Raw genomic sequence first — 20,291 nt, 5'->3', positions numbered from 1 at the left:
AGCAAGACAGGCTACGCTTATGACCTGAGAAGAATCAATAAGCCTAGGGAATGTTGACAGGCGTACTTAAGTTCTTAACCAGCATGGAGATAAGTTGACATAACCAGTCCATTCTTGTTAGAAGTAAATGCATACTCAACGGGACCCGAGTCATTTTTAAGCCAAACTAGAGAATTACATCAAAATGTTACAACATATGCTAGAAGATCCATATATAAAGTAAAAAAAAAAAAAACGTACAGTCAGACTAAAAAAAGACATTGTAGCAATAGTGTCAGCATCTGTGAATTTTAACATGTACATTTTAGACAAATATTTTACTTTTATCACAGGCCATAATCTACTGGAAACTATATTCAACAACCCTTCGATCAAATCTTCCACTAAGGATTAAAAGATGTTAAATCTGCAGCAATATCAATTCATAGTACAAAATGAGAAACAAAAAACAATCTAAATTATTATTTAGCCAAGTATTCTACAATTTCTAAAGAAAAAACTGAAAGACATGTTATGGCTGTTGATGATTAGAATCAATTTAACTGTGTTACATGCTACACTAAAAGCATAGACGTTAAGGAATACATCTTCAAAAGATTAAATAATAAGACTTAGAAACTCTTAGGACGTATGAAAGTTTAAGGATGACAAAACAGTAGAATGCATTTACTAAAAGTCTAATTAATCGCATCTAAAGAACTTCAGAAGAGAGGCACTAAAATAACCCACTTATTATTCTGATATCAAATAAATGCTTATGACAAAAATCTTTTTTTTAGTTATGAATTTAAAGGCAAATGTTGAAACACTGCCTTAAATAAAAGTAATTTACAGCAAAAAAAAAAAACATTGTCCCAGTTTAGATGTCAGAAAATCCAAAACGGAACCTTGGACTAACCTGATTAATGAGTTTTATGGGCCCATTTACAACAAATACTTCTTGTTGATCTTTACAGATATTATTCGAGATTTACTATAACAACATCAGTTTCCTCTGTGGATCTATATAATCTCACTGAAAATCTCATAATTTCATTGAGAATTCTGAGCATTTTTTGTATATGGATAGAGATGTTCACACAACTTTACACATAGTGACACCAGTCCTTGATAACATTTTTACATCAGGTATGACAGAAACTCTCAGTAGAGACTGCAGTCCCCTTTTCAGTAGCTATCATTCAAGCATTTCTTTGTGAAAGTTAAGCTATAACACATAGAAGGGGGGAATCCTCTGTGAACACAAGCCAATAGGTTACTAGAGTATCTCTTGCCCTATATAAGTAGGCCAAAAGAATTTCAATGACAAAAATATTCCCTGGAGACAACAGTTGAACATTAAGGGGCTACAGAAGTTCAGTGTACCCCGACAATGGAAGTTTATCTACAAGCTTACTGTCTTAAACACAGCCAGGAATAAAATCCTTATGCTAGAAAAACAGAATGTAGGCAAAAAGACAAAATGATGATGTATGGAAATATAAAAAGAAAGGCTAGTGATCATGTATTCTACAAAAGACAGACTGTGCCAATGAGAAGTAAACAACAGAACAAACGCAACATGGCGTACAAACCTGAACTAAATTATATAAACACAATAAGCAGCCTATCTTCACAGTGACTAAAAAAGACATTCAATAAAAAAGCATTTCTCATTTCATTGGAAGACTGTAGTACTGAACATGACTGTGATTTTGATAAAGGATATAGTCTTTTAACAGAGATGATGGAGACTTTACTAAAGAACTTGAAATTTTACCAGTATATCATGACATTAATGCAAATGTTAGTATCCACAAAAACAGTAACAAAATGTTAATCCAGCTGCAGTACTAAATAAAATAGAACAAATAACAACAAAAACACAGACTAAAAAACACATACTTTCATGTCTACAAAGACACTTTTTCAAGGTATATAAAACATTAAAAAATGAAGTACCTTAAATACTCTCCCATTACTGATGTCATAGTCAAATGATCTATTTATTAATTAATGTTATAGCCTTCTCTTATTCAACACAGGCTTAAGGCTATAGCATTCTTTCAAACTAGGTTTTACAACAACATTATATCTACTGATCCTCTCACATTCAATATTTTCTGTGGCATTTCTAATGTCACCATCTTTTAACGTCATATGAATAATTTCAAGCATCATAAATTTAAAAATCTGCATTCTGTCTTACTGCATGGCATGTCAAGCTAAAGCATTATGAGTATGTTGTTTCCTAATGTCATATAAATGCTCATATATCCTCTCTTTAAAATCTTCTGTTTATTTTTCAACATAAAACTTTGGAGATTCCATGCATACTGCTATATAAGCTATATAGCATGTATTACAATCAGTATAATCACTTACATTATGACCTTTGCATGCTTTCCAGTCTGACATGTTATTGCTATTGTGATGATGTGAGGTAGTGCCAGCTATGCTATGGGGAGCATATGTAACATATGCCAGCCCAGCTGACTGGAATTTTGTAAGGAATTATACATCAGTTGAATTTCAAACTGATTTGCACAGGTGCTTGTGTTAAAGGTATATTTGTAAAGTTGCTTGTGTTAAAAATGTATCAACAACTGGCCCTACTGGACAGAAAAGAAATATACATGTATGTCAGACTGTATCACTGTAACTGATGAAATGTACATATTTTAACAGAGGATACTGGAAGGGAAGGGGTTAAGCTCAGCCTAGCTAACCTTAAGAAAAATAGCCTTAAATTAAATCACTTGGTTTAGGCCATAAATATTTTATCTCATAGGTCTAAATGTAGCCAGAGATACAATGTCAGTGAAAAGCCTGGGCTGGGATCCTGTTCTATTGTCCTTAGTGGTGAACGAATTGCTACTCTGGGGTGCCAGAGAATGGCTTGTTAGTTTCTGCAGGAAGGATGGAAGTGTTGGAATTATTTTACAGTTTCCACATGCTTAACCTTAACTAAAGTTATACGTGTGTACTGTGATATATCCTGGATCGGTTTCTAGTGACAGGGTAGTGTGGGAGCCACAGAGTCAGGTGACCAGATGTGACTTCATTCTGTGGCCAACACTGAAATTGTATTTGAATATTAGTGAGAGATGTGAGGACTGTACTCTGTTTTTGGACCTGATAGGACAGTCATCCACTTTCATCTTGCCTTGCTTTAGTTAGTGACTAACAGTAATTCTTCAGTCAGTTAGAGAAATATAGTTACAATAACTAAATGTTTTTTTCTGTATCTGTCTGAATCTTTCCATCTGTGCTGTGTTTTATATTTTCTGTGACTGAAACTCTGGTGTTTATTGTAAATAGATATTCGGTATTTTCCCTTTTTTATTATTAAATATATCACAACCTTTCATTGTGGCTGGTACTTTTAGAACATATTTAACCTTTGACAGTACTTGCATTTATTTAGTGGCACTGTGGTTCCACATTGCTGAAAGTCTTGCTGCTTGGTTAAACACTACCATTTGTATAATTATTAATTTTACTAAATGCAACTGGGTGCCCTGGTAAAAGGCTGGCTTTGGGTGTCTTGGTAGCAACCAATCTACCTTATAATTTAGGTGGAGGTGGCAAAGCGGGTAAGCTGTACCAGCCTTTCTCAGGTGTGTGTGTGTGTGTGTGTGTGTGTGTGTGTGTGTGTGTGTGTGTGTGTGTGTGTGTGTGTGTGTGTGTGTGTATGAAAGTCAAATCTCAAAGAGAGTGTGGGTGACAGCTACTTTGAACAGGGACACAAGAGCACTAATTTCACAGAGATGGTGGTCGAGATCTTGGCTTGGAATACCCAGCTAAGGACTCAGCTCTATAATGGTCAGTGGGAAGTCTTATTTGGGACCTGGAGAGAAAGCCCAGCTCCAGGACTGTAGTGTGCATTCCCTGTGTGCTCTTAAGGGAAACTATACTTGGTGCAGAGAGCTGCATCTGAAAATACTGTGTGTCTATTTCTCTCACAGTGAATGTTCTCCACTGGTGTCAGTGGTGAGGATTGAGGCTCCTTGATCACTGGCCCACAGAAAGGATGTCACAGCTATTACTGGACATTTGGCAGGTAATTTGCCAGGTAGATATATAACAATGACTAGATGATCACAGAAGGATATCAATAAACCTTCATACCTAAAATAGATGTATTTGTACAATTTAAGGGATTGGTAAAACATTTTTAAAGATTCTGAATGAATGGTTAAATGAAGCTTTTATATGTAAAGAATTATGTAGTGGAATACTTAAATTCATATGGAAGAAGGAAGATACAAGACATTGAAAAAATTGAGACAGTATTGAATAGTAATGATTATAAGATCTTTATGAAAATAATACAAGAGATTTAAAACTAAAATGGAAAATATTATGGAAGATAGTATATATATATATATATATATATATATATATATATATATATGTATAGAGAGAGAGAGAGAGAGTATAAAGCGAAATGACTTTCAAAAATTACTACTGATAGAGACTGTGAATGATATTATGAACACAAAATAATATAGGTGACCTTGATAAGGCATTGGAAATAACTGAACATGAAATCTTAATAATGAAAGAATATAATAAAAGGGAGAAAGTTAGTAAGCTATGTATGTCAGTGCACAGTAATAATAAAGTAAAAATACTTGTAAATGGCTGGTTAAGCCAAGAGGTACATATGAAGAGTGGTGTAAGACAGAAATGTCCATTGAGTCGTATACTCTTTGCATTAGTTATGAATGTGACTGTATGTAAAACATATTACAAAATGAAGGAGGCAGGGTATATAATACCTGAAGAGTTAAGAATTCCAGTTCTGTTAACATATGCAGTTGAAATTATAATTGTAAAAACAAAATGTGAATAAAAGAAGTAATAATTTGCACAAATGAATGTCTAGAGATGACAGGGATGACTTTAAATAAAGAGAAAAGTAAATGTTTAGGTGATGTAGTAAAGACTGGGGGTATATATTTTTCAGTGAATGAAATGTCTGTTTTAGGTATACAACTTGGAAATAAAGATGCAAGTAGAATTCAATCGGGAAAATAGAACAGAAAAAATAAAACAAACGTCTTTTATGGACAACATATAAATTATCATTGATAAAGAGGCTTAGTTGATAAAATCAGTACTGATGGCAGAAATAGCATAGTTAGCAAGTGTATTTATGTTGCCAACAGTATTTAAAAGGAATTACTGCAGATATTTTTTTCATTTCTATGGGGTTCTACATTAAACCCAGTAAAAAGAGGAGTTTTTATGTAAATAGAGAAGGAAGAGGTTTACGATTAGTTAACCCAGTGGCATATGCTGCTTCATTAAATTTGTACAAAGTATTACAGTAGACATATGAAAAAGATGGGAGATTAGCAGTAAAACTGAATAACTATAAGTATGATAGATTTTGGGGTATGGTAGAAAGACTAAAAGAGAAAAGAGTGTATAAACAAGGAAATAAAATATTATTCATAAAAAATATTTTTGTGGAAAATAAAAATGATGATACAGAAAAAGATAGAAAAGTATATATAAGAATGTAGTTATAAATATTACTATGTAAAACCATAGGTAAATTTAACAGATGAAAAAAAATTAAAATTATAAAAAGAAAAAGCAAATGGTGTAATAAGAAAATAGAATGTCAAGATTTTTTTTTTTTTTTGTGGAGACTGATAATAAATTGCCAGCAAAAGGAAATATGCCATATAAAAAGAAAAGTGATAGAATATGTTTACATCGCCAAGACAAAACTATGGAATATGTGTTTTTGAAATGTTAAAGAATAAAAATGTCATGAGGAAACTGTGTAAAGAAGATTTTCTGCAAGATATAAAAAGTGGATAAAATCAACATGGATATAATTAAATATGGATACTAGAAAGGCTCACCCAGACTCTGCTACACTTTGCTGTGAGGGAAAGGTTAGTTTGCTTTTTATTTGTTGTATTACTTTATTGCCTTTTTCTATTTTGAATACTGTGATATATTTTATTTACCTTGTGTTTTACTTATATTTTGCTTTTAACTGCATATTAAAAACTTGAAAAGAGACCAAAGCTCTGTCTCATGTGAGTCAGGCAGAAATGTTTTCCCCACCTTCCCACCCAGTTACTGTAGTGTTCTTAAACACCACTGTCTTTCTAGTTGCCTTCCCCTTATGTTAATTTGACCATATATCTCATTTCCTCTATGTTTTTACTGGCTTATGTGACTAAGCCCAAAATTATCATTTTGTGAAATCACTCCCCTTCAACTATTTAAATTTATTGGCCATCCTATTGTATGCCATAGTACCAGAATACAAAAGTGACCACCCCCTTTCAATCCATCTTGCTGTTTTAAAATAGTGACTATCCACTAAAACTTAACTTTTTAGACAGGTAAAACTTAAGTTACCTACTTTCACATCTAACTCCTCTAGTGAACACTGCAGTGTTTAGGATAAACCATTTTCATCTTACCTTTAAGAATCCCTGTGACTAGTACTTGCTTTAAAACCTGCTGGAAAGCACTAGGAAGTCTTAAACTGATACAAGCACTCAACTCTCCTTGTTAATAAGGAGAAATTAATTGTAGGCACTAAACAGCCTATAATTGCAAAGTACCTTGCTAAGGTAAGGGAAAACAGCTCTTGTATCTTACAAAAAAAAAAAGCACCAAACCAGGCATGTCCAAGGGTCAGCTTCTGGTGATTTCTCCTGTCCACCTGGTGAAACTGGACATACTGGGGCAATGCAGCAATTGCCTCATGTACACAGACAACCCTCTCCTCCTACCACCCAACACTACAACCTGCGAGAGATGCACTTACATAGCCAAACTGGAAACAAATCTCTCTCCACCCAAGATTGTGCTAGACAGTCAAGAGGAGAAGGTTAACACCCCCATTACACCTCAAGCAACACATAGCCCTTCTAAACCCCCACCACCAACACCCACACATAGCTACACTAAACCCACATATGTGGAGGCCCTTAACATTAACCTGCCCAAGCAACAAGGACCTCCGAAGCTGAAACGCAAACTAACACCAATCACAACCAAAGTGTCACATAGCTCACAACACCAGTGTGCCACCCAACAACAGCCCCTAAGGAAAGACAATGTACTCAACACTTTAGTCAAAGGTGACTCTATAGTCAGGCACACTTATGTCCCACTCACCAGGCTGAACAAGGTGAACATTACAGTCAGCTGCCTGTCGGGTGCCAAGAAGAGACATGGAAGAGCTCTTGGATCATGTGGCCCAGGCAGGTATGACCCTAGCCTTGAGTAGCAGCCTGCCTTCGCCCAGAATGATACCACAGTATAAGGACAAAATGATTGACTTCAGCAACTGGCTAAGCTTCTGGTGTCATTCAAAGGGGATCCAGTATCTGTCTGCCTGGAACAACATGATCGACAAACCACGATACTTTGCCAGAGATGGTCTGCACTTGTCGCCCCTGGGATTCATGTTACTGGCTAAGGCTCTTGCCACCCCTATAATGACTTTTTTAAGCAAAGTTCAAAGGACAAAACCACCACCTTAATAGGTACAAGCATGCAAAATCTGAAGGTAATGCTATTCAATGCTAGAAGTCTAAACCTCAAAATGCACTCTCTTGAGGCACTCCTAAAAATGGAGAACCGATATCTGTGCAGTAACTGAGACCTGGTTCAAGGCTCCTGAGAGCACCCCTGCAATACCAGACTACAACTCTTAACCACACTTTTTGGCCACCAAACCAGGACAGAAACACTAAAGGTGGAGCAGGTGTCTGAAATTCTCCAGGTACAACTAACACTAGGTAAGACTAAATTGTAGCTTGCTACAGATCCCTCACCATGCTGCAAGATTCCCACTTCACCTTTCTAAACATACTGGAAAATATTAAGATACAAACAAACACCCTAATACTGGGTGATTTCAACTACCCTGCCATTAACTGGGAAAACTACTTGTGTACCAACACGTTTGTCCAATGGTTCTTAGAATTCATAAATTCCAACACCCTGGATCAACTAATCCTTAGTTCCACCAGGGGCTCCAATATCCTAGATCTTGTCATTACTAACATGGGAAATCAATGCTCCACACCTATGGTCACCCCCTCATTGGACAGGTCTGACCATAAGATAATCACCCTTGACATCCACATCCCAGCCCCACCCCCCCAGTAAGGAAACCTCCATAAAAAAATTCTCCAAAGCCAACTTCATGCTACTCAAGTCAGAAGCGACAAACTTCATGACACCCATGCAGACGGGAACTGAAAGTTCGACTGCTGAATCCTACACTAAGGCACTGTATGAGCACATCCACTCGTGCATGAATCGTGCAATCCCCAACAGAACCAATACACTCTCCTCCAAAAAAAGAAAGCCAATCTGGTGGTCCCTTGCCATAAACAAACTTTACAACAAAAGGAAGAAACTGTTGCAGAAAAGAGGAAAATCCCAGGATGCAAAAAACTCCCTTACCAGCCTCAGTAAGAAGCTGAGATCCCTCATAAAATCCTCCAAAGCTAGTTATGAAAATAAAATTGCCAAAGATTCCAAAGACAACCACAAGGCATTCTACAGCTATGTCAAGAATGTAAATGGCAATGCTCAGATCTGCTCTGAGCTACAACAGAAAGGCATTAACTATACTGATCCCAAGGATATTGCCAATATCCTGGCAGTTCGATTCAGTGCAAACTTCATTCCCCTCTCACCCCCAAAGGGCCCATCTCAATACCGAACGATTGCCAAATTCTGGTAATAACGGCCACACAGGTAAAAAACGCACTCTCCAAAGCTAAGAATACAGCATCCATGGGACCAGATGACATCCCAGGCTGTGTACTAGATGAACTACAAAATGAACTGGCACCTCACCTAAGTGTCATGTTTAATCATAGCTTCACCTCAGGCTCTGTGCCCACTGAGTGGTGCACAGCTTCAGTTATCCCACACCACAAGGGGGGATCCACCTTGGATCCTGGGAACTATCGTTCCATCAGTCTGACGAACCTGATCTGCAAGGCCATGGAACGTATTATCATGGAACTTATAAACAAAGACATTGACAACCTTCAAACACTGGGCCCTACGCAGTCTGGGTTTGTGAAGGGCCAATCTTGTCTCCTGAACCTGACTGACTTCTTTGAATCAGTCTTTAGAACCATGGGCAAGGGTAAGGTGGTCCACACAACCTATCTGGACCTCACCAAGGCCTTCGACACCATCCCCCTCTCTATAATCATAGATAAACTTACTAAGCTGGGCATTAATCCCTACGTCACTCGATGGGTTGCCAACTGGCTTACTGATAGAACCCACACTGTAAAAGTAGCAGACTCCAAATCTAGCACCAGACAAGTGACAAGTGGAGTACCTCAAGGTTCAGTCCTGGGACCGCTCTTGTTTGGCATCTACTTCTCTGAAGTACAGGCCAACACTAAGGGACTCTGGCTAACAAAGTTCATAGATGACTGCAAACTGGGAGCCATTATTGAATCCCCAAATGATGTGGATATTCTACAAAAGGGCCTTACAGAAACAGATGCTTGGTGCTAGAGCCATGATCTCAAGCTCAATGCCAAGAAATGTACAGTTATACCCTTTGGGAAAAAACATGTACCCGTGAATTACCACATAGGTGGCAGTACACTAAACACCAAAAGTGTTGTAAGAGACTTAGGGACACAGGTGGACAGTGGTCTCACCTTCGATAACCACATCGCCACAACAGTCAGGAAATCCTTCTATGTGGCACACCTCATCACCAAGGGCTTTTCATCCAGGAATATGGAGGTCATTGTCCCACTGTACTCATCCCTCATTAGACCCATTATAGAATACAACGCCCCATTTGGTATGTACCTCTCAAGACATCTGCAACAACTGGAAAGGCCGCAGAAATACCTCACAGGCCTAAAGCAGATGCCTTATGCTGACCATCTAAAAAAACACCACCTATAGTCTGTCGCATATCGTCTACTCAGAAGTGATCTCTGCTTTAATATACAAGGCCATGTCAAACCCAGAGCTGTTGGACATGCTATACTTAAAGAAATCCCAATCCCTCAGAGCTACACACTCCAGGGATCTAAACCTTGTCATCACAATGAACAAAACATGCTGGAGGGATAGGTTCCTGACCCAGAGACTCCACAGACTCTGGAATAGACTGCCCATACATGTCAAGCAGAGCATCTCTTTGGCCCTCTTCAAAAGGAACCTTGATGATTGGATGGGAGACAGGAAATTCACCCCCGGGGTCATGTCAGTCACCCTGATAGACAGGGGTCGAGGGAAGTAAATACTGTGGGAAGAAATAGCCAGGGAATTGTTATGGCTAGGCTTGTATAGGCCCTAGGGCTGATAGCCTAGTACCAACCTATGAACCTATAACAACAGAAGCAAAGAATATGTTAAAAGAATAGATAAAAACTTATTTTATGTTATACTAATTATATGGAATGAAAGAATAAATGAAATTATGTTTAATGGTATTAAGTAAAAACAGACGGTGGTTATGGAAAAAGGAGTGGGGATCTAACAGGGATGAAAATTAAGTATGATTGTATAGTGGGATCTAACAGGGATGAAAATTTTGTATGACTGTGCTAACAGATTTGTATACATATATATATATATACATATATATATATATATATATATATATATATATATATATATATATATATACAGATATACATTTGTACATTTGTAAATATTTATAAATATGTAAATATTTTGGAAAATAGGAGTTACTTTTGTACATAAATAAAGGACCCCTACTCTTTTTGATAGGTATCATCAGATATTTTACACCTACCTCTGCTACCACCAAATTAAGCAGATGGGGCCTTGGTTTAACATCTTATCTAAAGGATGACATACTCAGGAGTGCAGCACCCACCTTATGCTGCTCCGCGATGTCAGCAATTGATCTACCTGGTGTGGGAATAGAACTCACAGCCTTCTGCACCACAGATGAGTTTGCTGTCTATTGCACTAGTGATACTGCCAAAATGTAGCTCAAAGGCCTTGCAGCTTGTGTCAGTAAAAATCCCTGAAAGATCTGTGTACATCCAAAAGAAAATTGCTTTAAAATTACAGTAACCCAGTAGCCAGCTCCAAGGTATACAGGGATAAAACCTGACTATGATCACTATAACACAGGACTGGCTCGAGAGCTGGACATTGGATTTACCATACAATGATGGTTGGAATGAGTGCCAGGCTTCATCCATCTGGAGTGGAAGCAGCTGGTCTGGCTTGCTGCAGTGCTGGCATTATCTGGAAGACAGAGAGGTATGGCACACAGTTTATAAACCAGGGATGTGTGCTTGGCTGTGCACATCTTCCTTTGCACAGCAGGCTTCACTGCACATGCATGGGAGTGCAAATGCACCCAGGGAAGTTGGATTAAGTCTTTTTATCCGACAGCACAAATGTTAGATTCTAGTGGAGGGGTTACACCATAAAAATGCTCTGATGGTTTCTTAGATGATTGCCTCACACCAAATGACTCCTGTGCTTTATAAACAGAAGGAAAGTAGACTTAAGTGTACAAAGTCTGGCTTGATAGTTAATTGACAAATGGGTATAGAAAGCAAAATTTTAATTAATTAATTAATTAATTAATTAATTAATTAATTAATTAATGATAGTTTCATAGGTGTATATAAGACTAATGACCACAGGGTCTTTTTTTAAGCCTAGCCATGCATCCCAATATATCTGATAAGTGTTGGTACCCTAAGGTTAATTTAAGAGGTATATGTGAGCAAGGGACTGGGTGGTCAAGCACGCATAGGCTGCCTCTGTCTATTAGAAACATAGGTGACAGTCTAGGGTTGAATTTCCAACTTGCTACCCACTGGTCCAAGTTACACTTATGAAATGGGTTAAGGAAGAACTCTACTTCACATGAATAAATAAGTAAAATCAAACCAGTGTTTTTTTTTCTAAGTTTGAATCCCATGGCCTAGTGGATGCAATGAGCAAAGAGACTTATAATCATTATTTAAAGATGTTTACCCAGAGATCTAATACTCTAAATAATCCTGACTAGTGGAAGCACTAGCCAGAGATGTTAACTGGCTGTAACAGGAAAATAAGAAAAAAACACAAAAATAATGCATTAACCAACTTAAATAGTTCTCAGTCGCCAGGCCAAATGAAGGTCTTACGTTTTATTGCAGAATCTCTGTACAATTCTGAAAAACATATATTTGTTATTGAGACAGCTAACATTTTCATTGGTTAGTGTAAATAACTGAGGGCAATGTTACTCAATGGTAGGAGTCTAAACCTCAAAATGCACTCACTCGAGGCACTCCTCAAAATGGAGAACATCGACATCTGTGCAGTGACTGAGACCTGGTTCAAGGCTCCTGAGAGCACCCCAGCACTACCAGGCTATAATTCATACCACACATTTCGGCCACAAAACCCGGACCGAAACACAAAGGGCGGAGGTATGTCCATATTCATCAAGGACATCCACACCTCCAGCCTAGTTGCAAAACATGATGCCTCTAAAATCATCCAAGTGCAACTAACCCAGGGCAAAAATGCATTCCAAATTGTAGTTTGTTATAGATTCCCCCACCATGAACCAGGACTCTCACTCCTCATTCCTGGGGACATCGGAAAAAATGAGGGTCCAACCAAACACCATAATAATGGCTGATTTCAACTACCCTAACATAAAATGGGAAAACTACTCTTGTACTAACCCCCTTGCTCAATGATTCCTGGAATTTATAAACTCTAACTCCCTGGATCAACTTGTCAACACCCCCACCAGGGGCAGCAATATTCTGGAACTGGTCATTACCAACGCCGAGATCAACTCCTCGCTTGTTAGATCAGACCATAAACTAATTACCTTAGATATCCACATCCCGACCCCACCCCCATACAAGGGAACCATCACAAAAAATTCTTCCAAAGCGAACTTCACGCTACTCAAAACTGAGGTGACTAACTTCGCCCCTGAAAATGGATAACACAGTCAATACAGTCACGACTGCTGAATCCTACACAAATGCACTCTCCAAGCACCTGCATGAGTGCATGGATCATGCTATCCCCAATAAAACCAAGACGCTATCCTCCAAAAATGGTAGCCGATCTGGTTGTCCCCTGCCATTAACAAACTCTACAACATAAGGAAGAAACTGTTGCAAAAGAGAGTAAAACCAGGTATGGAGGAACTCACTGACGGGCCTCAGTAAGAAACTAAGATCTCTCATAAAATCCTTCAAACCTAATTTTGAAAGAAAATTGCCACAGATTCCAAAGACAACCACAAGGCATTATTTAGCTACGTCAAGAATCTCCATTGCAACACCCAGATCTGCATCGAGCTACAACAGAACGGCACAAAATATACAGAGCCAACTGATATTGCCACCATATTGGCAGATAGGTTCAGTGCAAACCTATAACTATACCAGATGGTTGTACATCCATGGCAATCACAAACACATAGGTAAAAACGGCACTCTCTAAAGCCCAAAACACAGCATCTATGGAACTGGACAACATCCCAGGCTGCGTCTTACACAAACTCCAAAATAAACTAGCGCCCCACCTAAAATCCATGTTCAATCACAGCCTCACTACAGGCCATGTGTCCACAGAATGGTGCACAGCAACGGTTATCCCACTCCACAAAGGAGGAACCACCACAGACCCCGGGAACTATAGACCTATTAGCCTGACAAGCCTGGTCTGCAAGGCTTGTCAGTCATAAACAAAGACATTGGTAAACTCCAAACTCTGGATGCTACCCAATTAGGATTTGTAAAAGGTAGGTCATGCTTCTAAATCTGGTAGACTTCTTTGCAACAGTTACTAAGGCCATAGACGAGGGCAAGGTGGTCCACACAGCCTACCTGGACCTCGCTAAAGCCTTTGACACTATCCCTCATTCAGGAATCATTAATAAACTCATCAACCTTAACATAAACCCTTACGTCACGAGATGGGTGGCCAACTGGCTCACAGACAGAACCCACACGGTAAGATATGCAGACTCCAGATCAGACTCCAAACCATTGACAAGTGGAGTACCCCAGGGTTCAGTCTTGGGACCCCTCCTGTTCGGTATATACTTCTCTGAAGTGCAAGCGAACACCAAGTGTGTATGGCTAACCAAGTTCGCAGATGACTGCAAACTGGGTGCCATTATCGATTCCCCTGCCAATGTAGAAATCCTGCAAAAGGGCCTCACCGAGACTGACACCTGGTGTAAAAATAATGGCCTCAAACTAAATGCCAAAAAACTGCATTGTTATCCCCTTTGGCAAAAACACGGTACCCATGAATTACCAAATAGAGAGAAGTTCACTTAACACAGAAAATGTGATAAGAGACCTTGGGACCCAAGTGGATAGTAACCTCTCCTTTGATAACCACATTGCCACAGTGGTCAGAAATTCTTTCTACGTGGCCCACTTAATCACAAAAGGGTTTGTATCTAGAAATAAGGAAGTCATCATTGCCCTCTACTCATCACTTATCAGACCCCTCATTGAATACAATGCCCCATTTGGGATGTACCTCACAAGACACCTACAACAACTTGAGAGACCCCAAAAGTACCTCACCAAGAGGATTGTGGCCTCAAACAATTGCCCTATGCTGACCGGCTAAAGAAACTCAAACTCTACTCGGTCGCATACCGCTTACTCCGAGGAGACCTCTGTCTGATATACAAAGCTATGTCAAACCCGGAATTGCTGGACATGCTCCACTTGAAGAAATCCTAATCTCCCAGAGCTACACACTCTAGGGACCTAAACCTCACCACATCAATAAATAGGACATGCTGGAGGGATAGATTCTTGTCCCAGGGACTTCCCATGCTCTGGAACAAAATTCCCATCCACGTCAAGCAGAGCTCATTATTAGCACTATTCAAGAAAAAGATGGGTGATAGGAAATTCACCCCTGGGATTATGTCTGAGGCACTGCTCGATAGAGGGGCAGAAATTTAACAATACATGGGTGGCAAAAGCCAATACACTGTTGGCTAGGCTTGCTTTGGCCCTCGGGCCAATAGCCTAGTACCTACCTATGAACCTAGGAACTCATGTTACTATTTGGCTCAGAACCATAGATGTAATCATTTACAGTGTTGTACCTGATATGCAGAGAAAAAATGCTTCTTCTATGTGGTGATCCAAACACATGCAATAAATATTTTAATATTCATGAGCATTTGGCCCAGGCATCTACTTAAAAAGTACAGATATATCAAATTCATTTAGATTCATTTACATGCACAGATTTATCTCTTGTGAGCCTTCATGGACATGACAGTAAAGCTGTAGAGTTTCCAACCACAACCATGAGCCTGCTGAATAAGGCCCCAGTCCTTATCCAACCACAACAATGAGCCTGCTGAATAAGGCCCCAGTCCTTATCCTTCTCTCCATGCAAAGTGTTGCACCATTTTAAAATTGTACAGTGGAGTACAAAGCAAATGGCAGCGAATGGATTAAGGATAAAATAAATAGTTTTTAAAATTTAAACTTACCATTTACCAGTAATCTAAAGTTTGGTGGCAATGTGACACAAATTCTAATTTCACCACCCTGGGAAGATTTAGCCCTTTTGAATTCATCTTCATCAAAAATACCAGCAAGGGCGAGTAACTCATCCTCCTGGGCTTCTTTGTCTTCTCGGGCCATTTATCTATGACATATAAAACAACAGTGAAGTCAGTGGTGGTTTGCTTTACTCAATGCGCCTTGTTAGCTCTCTCTCTTCATATATATATATATATATATATATATATATATATATATATAAAATATAGATAATTATAGATAGATATGTAAAACAATCAGCACTATACACACTAAAATAAAAGATTATTAGTAATATGGGACACAACTAGCTAACACGTAATATCCTTCTAAATATAAAAAAAAAAACTTTGACAACATTAATCACAGCCTACTTATTGAAAAACATGGTTTCTCAGATGATATATGGCCTTGGCTTAAAAAAAACTAGCTTATTAATAGGTCTTTCATAGTTGCCAGTGTTAGTAAATCGTCCATCACAGGCACCATTTCTAATGGTGTACCTCAAGGGTCTGTACTTGATCCTCTTCTCTCAATTCAAAAATGATCTTCTAACTGACCTTAACAATCTTGACACACACTATGCAAAATCACTTACAACAAAACTTCATGCTACTTTGGGGCCTGCTTTACATGAACAGATTAGCTATAAACACCCCAAAATCCAACATTGTGTTTTTGGCACCTCAAAGAAGCTCCAAATCTATATTAACTTATCATTACTGACTCTCCTGGCTGTTCCCTTTGTCCTGTTACAGAAAAGTCATCTTGGTGTCATTTTGATGAAACATTATTCTTTCTCTCGCATTCTTTTACCCAATCATAAAAGGTATAAAACCGGCTAAAAATTGTGTATAAAGATATCCACTCTTTACTCAAGAAGCAAAGGAAAACTGCATTACTGTCAATGTGCTCATCCCAAAACTTGGATAAGCTTTACCAATTATTGTTTTCAACTTACTCAAAACTCTTTATAATATAAAAAACCTGAAAATAAAATACTGACATGCACAGACCTTTCATCAAATCACAAAAATCATTGTAACTCTATCCACAAGCTAACTGGCTAGATCCACATTGCTTCTTTGCTACTTCAGCTTTAGAACATTTTCAATTCCCTCTGTCCTCCTTTTAGCTTGTTATTTTGCACTTGTTCCTCCAGCTGCTCTTTCAGAAGTTAGTGTTCTACAGCTAATTAGATCCCCATTCCAACTTGCTATAGGTGAAAAATCTATCTCAAAAATTGCTACAACCAAACAATCTCACTACCTACTGACTTAAAGATTTGACAACTTACCTCAATTTTAAACTGAATAATAGCTAAGCAATCAAAGTGTGCCTGCTTTATAGATAAAGGCTGATGGCTTCTTTTCCTCTCAAAAATATTTTAAGTTTTATCCTCCCTTAGATAACCACCATATTTGCCCTATTTCTTGACTGCCTCCTTGTTCTCTAAAGTCCTACATTTGCTCTGTTACAGCTTTCTAACATGCTATGTCAAACATTACACTTGGAAAATCACTCCTTTTGCATTGTATTCTGCTTTTGTTTTGCAGCATGTATTTTCAGCTTCAGTTTAACTAGTTTTTACTTAATTTCGTAGGTAATTACCAGGCACGCACCCCATGATGCAATCATGAGCCTAACCCAAATTCCTAATTGTTCCAAAGTACTATCTGATTAAGTGACTTGCTCAAGGTCACACATTAGGCAAATGAAGGTTGAGGGAATCAAACCCTGTACCTCAGGAAGTAGTTCATTAACAGCTCAAAGCAACTTCAGTCCTCTTTGCCATTTGGCAGACTTAATGTAAATATAATTATTTGTTTTGTATTTGTCACTGCCTTACAGATTGGGTGATGATTGAAAATGATCTTGCTGACCAACTCATACATCCAGTTAATAAACTGAAATAAAATATACAGAAACAAGCAAACAAACAAATACAAAAATAAATTTAACCCAGCATGATAGAATCATACTCTCTTCCCTTCTAATTTTCAAAATCCACACCTGAATCTTGCTCCCTTCCAATCCCAGAAATATCAAGTGTTTCACTTCTACATTTCTTCAGCTCCTGAACCATACAAAGGTCAAGTAAAAATGACAAACACTCAAGTGTTTATACGTGTGCACGCACACACAAAAAGTACAGTTGTGTACCTACTGTAAATGTAGATGTTCGAGTGTATTCACTGTTGCAGTCATTGCACTTGGGTTATCCTGCTGGCAGGCTACCCGCAGTCAGCCTGAATTCCAAAGTCCTGGTCCGGCGTCGGTTGCTGTCACCTCTTCCCGGACGTCAGTACGCCAGGGGTATAAAAGATGTAGCCGACACCATTTTCTTCAGTTTTTCTTGCCCCAGATGTCAGGTGCCCCCAAAAGGGTAGGCTAAAAAACATTGCTTATAAAAGCATGCACTAACATAAACAACACCTTCATCTACAAGCAAATACACCACATAGGTTGCATAGGCTAGAGAAGTACAAATAAGTCCCAGCAAAGAAAGGGGGATGGTGGGTGGGTAACCTGGACTGCAACAGTGAATACACTCGAACATCTACATTTATGGTAGGTACACAACTGTACTATGTTCATCGTGTTTCACTGTTGCAGTCATTACACTTGGGTTGAATCCCAAAGCTGAGGATGGGTGGCTGGGTCTAAATAGAATTAGGAGTGGCTATAAGGCCCTGCAGAACTGCAGTGGCAAAGTCTGATCTGGATTTAGAGTAAAGAGGTAAGTGGTAGTGCTTAGTAAAAGTGTGCACTGAAGTCCAAGTTGCAGCCTCCAAAATATCATTGGTTGGTACTCTGAGGAAGGCTGCTGAGGTGGCTGCTGCCCTGGTAGAATGTGGTCTAATGCCCTTAGGCACTGACTTGCCATGTTGTGAATAGCAGAAACGAATGCAGTGTCCTATCCATTTTGAAATAGTCTGCTTTGAGATAGCCTTTCCTTGTGATCCTGCAGCATATGCCACTAAAAGTTGCTCAGTCTTTCTGAAAGCTTTAGTTTTGTCCAAGTAGAAGCGTAGCTTTCTGTGTATGTCCAAAGAATGCAGAAGTCTCTCCCCTTTATTCTGTGGGTTTGGGAAAAAAGTAGGCAAATGAATGGTTTGGTTAAGAGCCACACTGGACACTACCTTAGGCATAAATGTTGGGTTTGTCCTTAGAGAAACCCTGTCTGTATGGAAGATAATAAAAGGTTCCACAGCCATTAATGCCTGTAACTCTGAGACTCTTCTTGCTGAAGTTATTGCTAGGAGCAGAGCTGTTTTCCATGATAAGAATTTTATCTCAGCTGTATTGGCTGGCTCGAAAGGAGGCAGCGTGAGTTTTTCCAAGACAAAATTGAGGTCCCATGCAGGTATTGGTACTCTCCTTGGAGGTCTTATGTTTTTGGCCCCCCTGAGGAACTGCCTAAGCAATGGATGTGAAAAAAATAGGTGGGTCTGTATTGTTATGAGCTGAAATGGCAGAGGCATGGATCTTAATCGATGAGAAGGATAGGCCTTTGTCCAGCATCTCAGTTAGATATTGTAAAATCTGAGGAATATTTGGAACAAGCATGTCAATTCCTTGTGCCTGGTTCCAAGCACATAAACTCTTCCATTTTTCTGCATGAGAATTTCTGGTGCTGGGCCTCCTGGCCTCCAAAATAACATCCATAACCGCTTTAGAGAGAGGTGTATTCTGAATGGTCACACTATCTGCCATGCAGCAAGATTTAGGGTTCTGATTTGGCTGTGCAGAATCTGATTATTTTGTTGGGTCAGTAAATGAGGAATTTGAGGCAGTGTCCAGCTGGGCCTTGGGACAAGCTCCTTAGGATTGGGTACCAGGGTTGGCGTGGCCAATCTGGGGCAATTAGTATAATTTCTGGCTTCTCTTGTCTGACCTTTAGGAGTACCTTGATGAGGAGAGGCAGTGGAAGAAAGGCATATAATGTAAGGTTGTTCCAGCTAAATGACAAGGCATCCACTTTCCATGCTTGTTTGTGATAAGTCCTTGTGCAGAATCTCTGAAGTTGGCAGTTGTGAGGGGAGGCAAAAAGATCTATGTCTGGGCATCCCCATTTCCTTGTTATCATGCTGAAGATTTGTGGATCTAGTTTCCACTCGTGAGGATCCATGAGGTTTCTGCTTAGTTCGTCTGCCAGAGCATTTGTTTTTCCTGGCAGGAATTGTGCTTGCAGGTGTACTTGGTAGGTCAATGCTGTGTTTCACAAAATCATGGCTTGTCTGCAGAGGGGGTAGGAATGTGTGCCCCCTGCTTGTTTATGTACCACATAACTGTGGTGTTGTCCGTCTTTATCAGCAGCTGTCCTGGATGAAGTAGGTCCTTGAAGGCTGTCAGGGCATTTTGTACAGCTAATATCTCTTTTTGATTGATGTGAAGATGCCTTTGGCTTGGGGGCCATGTGCCCTGAATACATTTTCCTGCCATGTGGGCCCCCCAGGCATAATCTGATGCATCTGTTGTTAGTGTTTGCCTGGCTGTGGGTAAAGTGAATGGCTGTCCCTTGTTGTGGTGACAGGCCTGTGCCCACCATTGAAACTCCTGTTGCAGGCAGGGAATGAGTGAAATTAATGATTCCAGGCTGTGGCAATGTTGAGTCCAAACACTTTTTAGATACCATTGTAGTTTCCTCATATGCAGTCTTGCATATGGAATTAGCAGAATGCAGGAGGCCATGTAGCCCAGAGCCTGCAGAATTTTTCTTGCAGATAACTGGGTCTT

General features: G+C 39.2%; 1 protein-coding gene across 4 annotated transcripts in view; it reads right to left on the bottom strand.

Annotated features, from left to right (window-relative positions):
- The window catches only part of LOC122799895 (E3 ubiquitin-protein ligase RNF14-like), a 513,500-nt gene that overhangs the window by 271,529 nt on the left and 221,680 nt on the right, over positions 1-20,291 (bottom strand). For 3 of the 4 annotated variants that reach the window (XM_044069272.1, XM_044069274.1, XM_044069273.1), the window contains exon 2: positions 15,500-15,657. In XM_044069272.1, the coding sequence (XP_043925207.1) occupies positions 15,500-15,653 (154 nt within the window). In that variant the 5' untranslated portion in view covers positions 15,654-15,657. Of the gene's footprint in view, positions 1-15,499; positions 15,658-20,291 lie in introns of those variants that run through there. The other variant, XM_044069275.1, reaches the window with a different exon arrangement.

Source organism: Protopterus annectens, chromosome 4.part0 (genome assembly GCF_019279795.1).
Source record: "Protopterus annectens isolate FY-2018-M chromosome 4.part0, PAN1.0, whole genome shotgun sequence".
In the NCBI taxonomy this organism is placed as follows: domain Eukaryota; kingdom Metazoa; phylum Chordata; order Ceratodontiformes; family Protopteridae; genus Protopterus; species Protopterus annectens.
The sequence above is the reverse complement of the archived record's forward strand: the minus strand, read 5'-3'. Positions and strand labels throughout refer to the sequence as shown.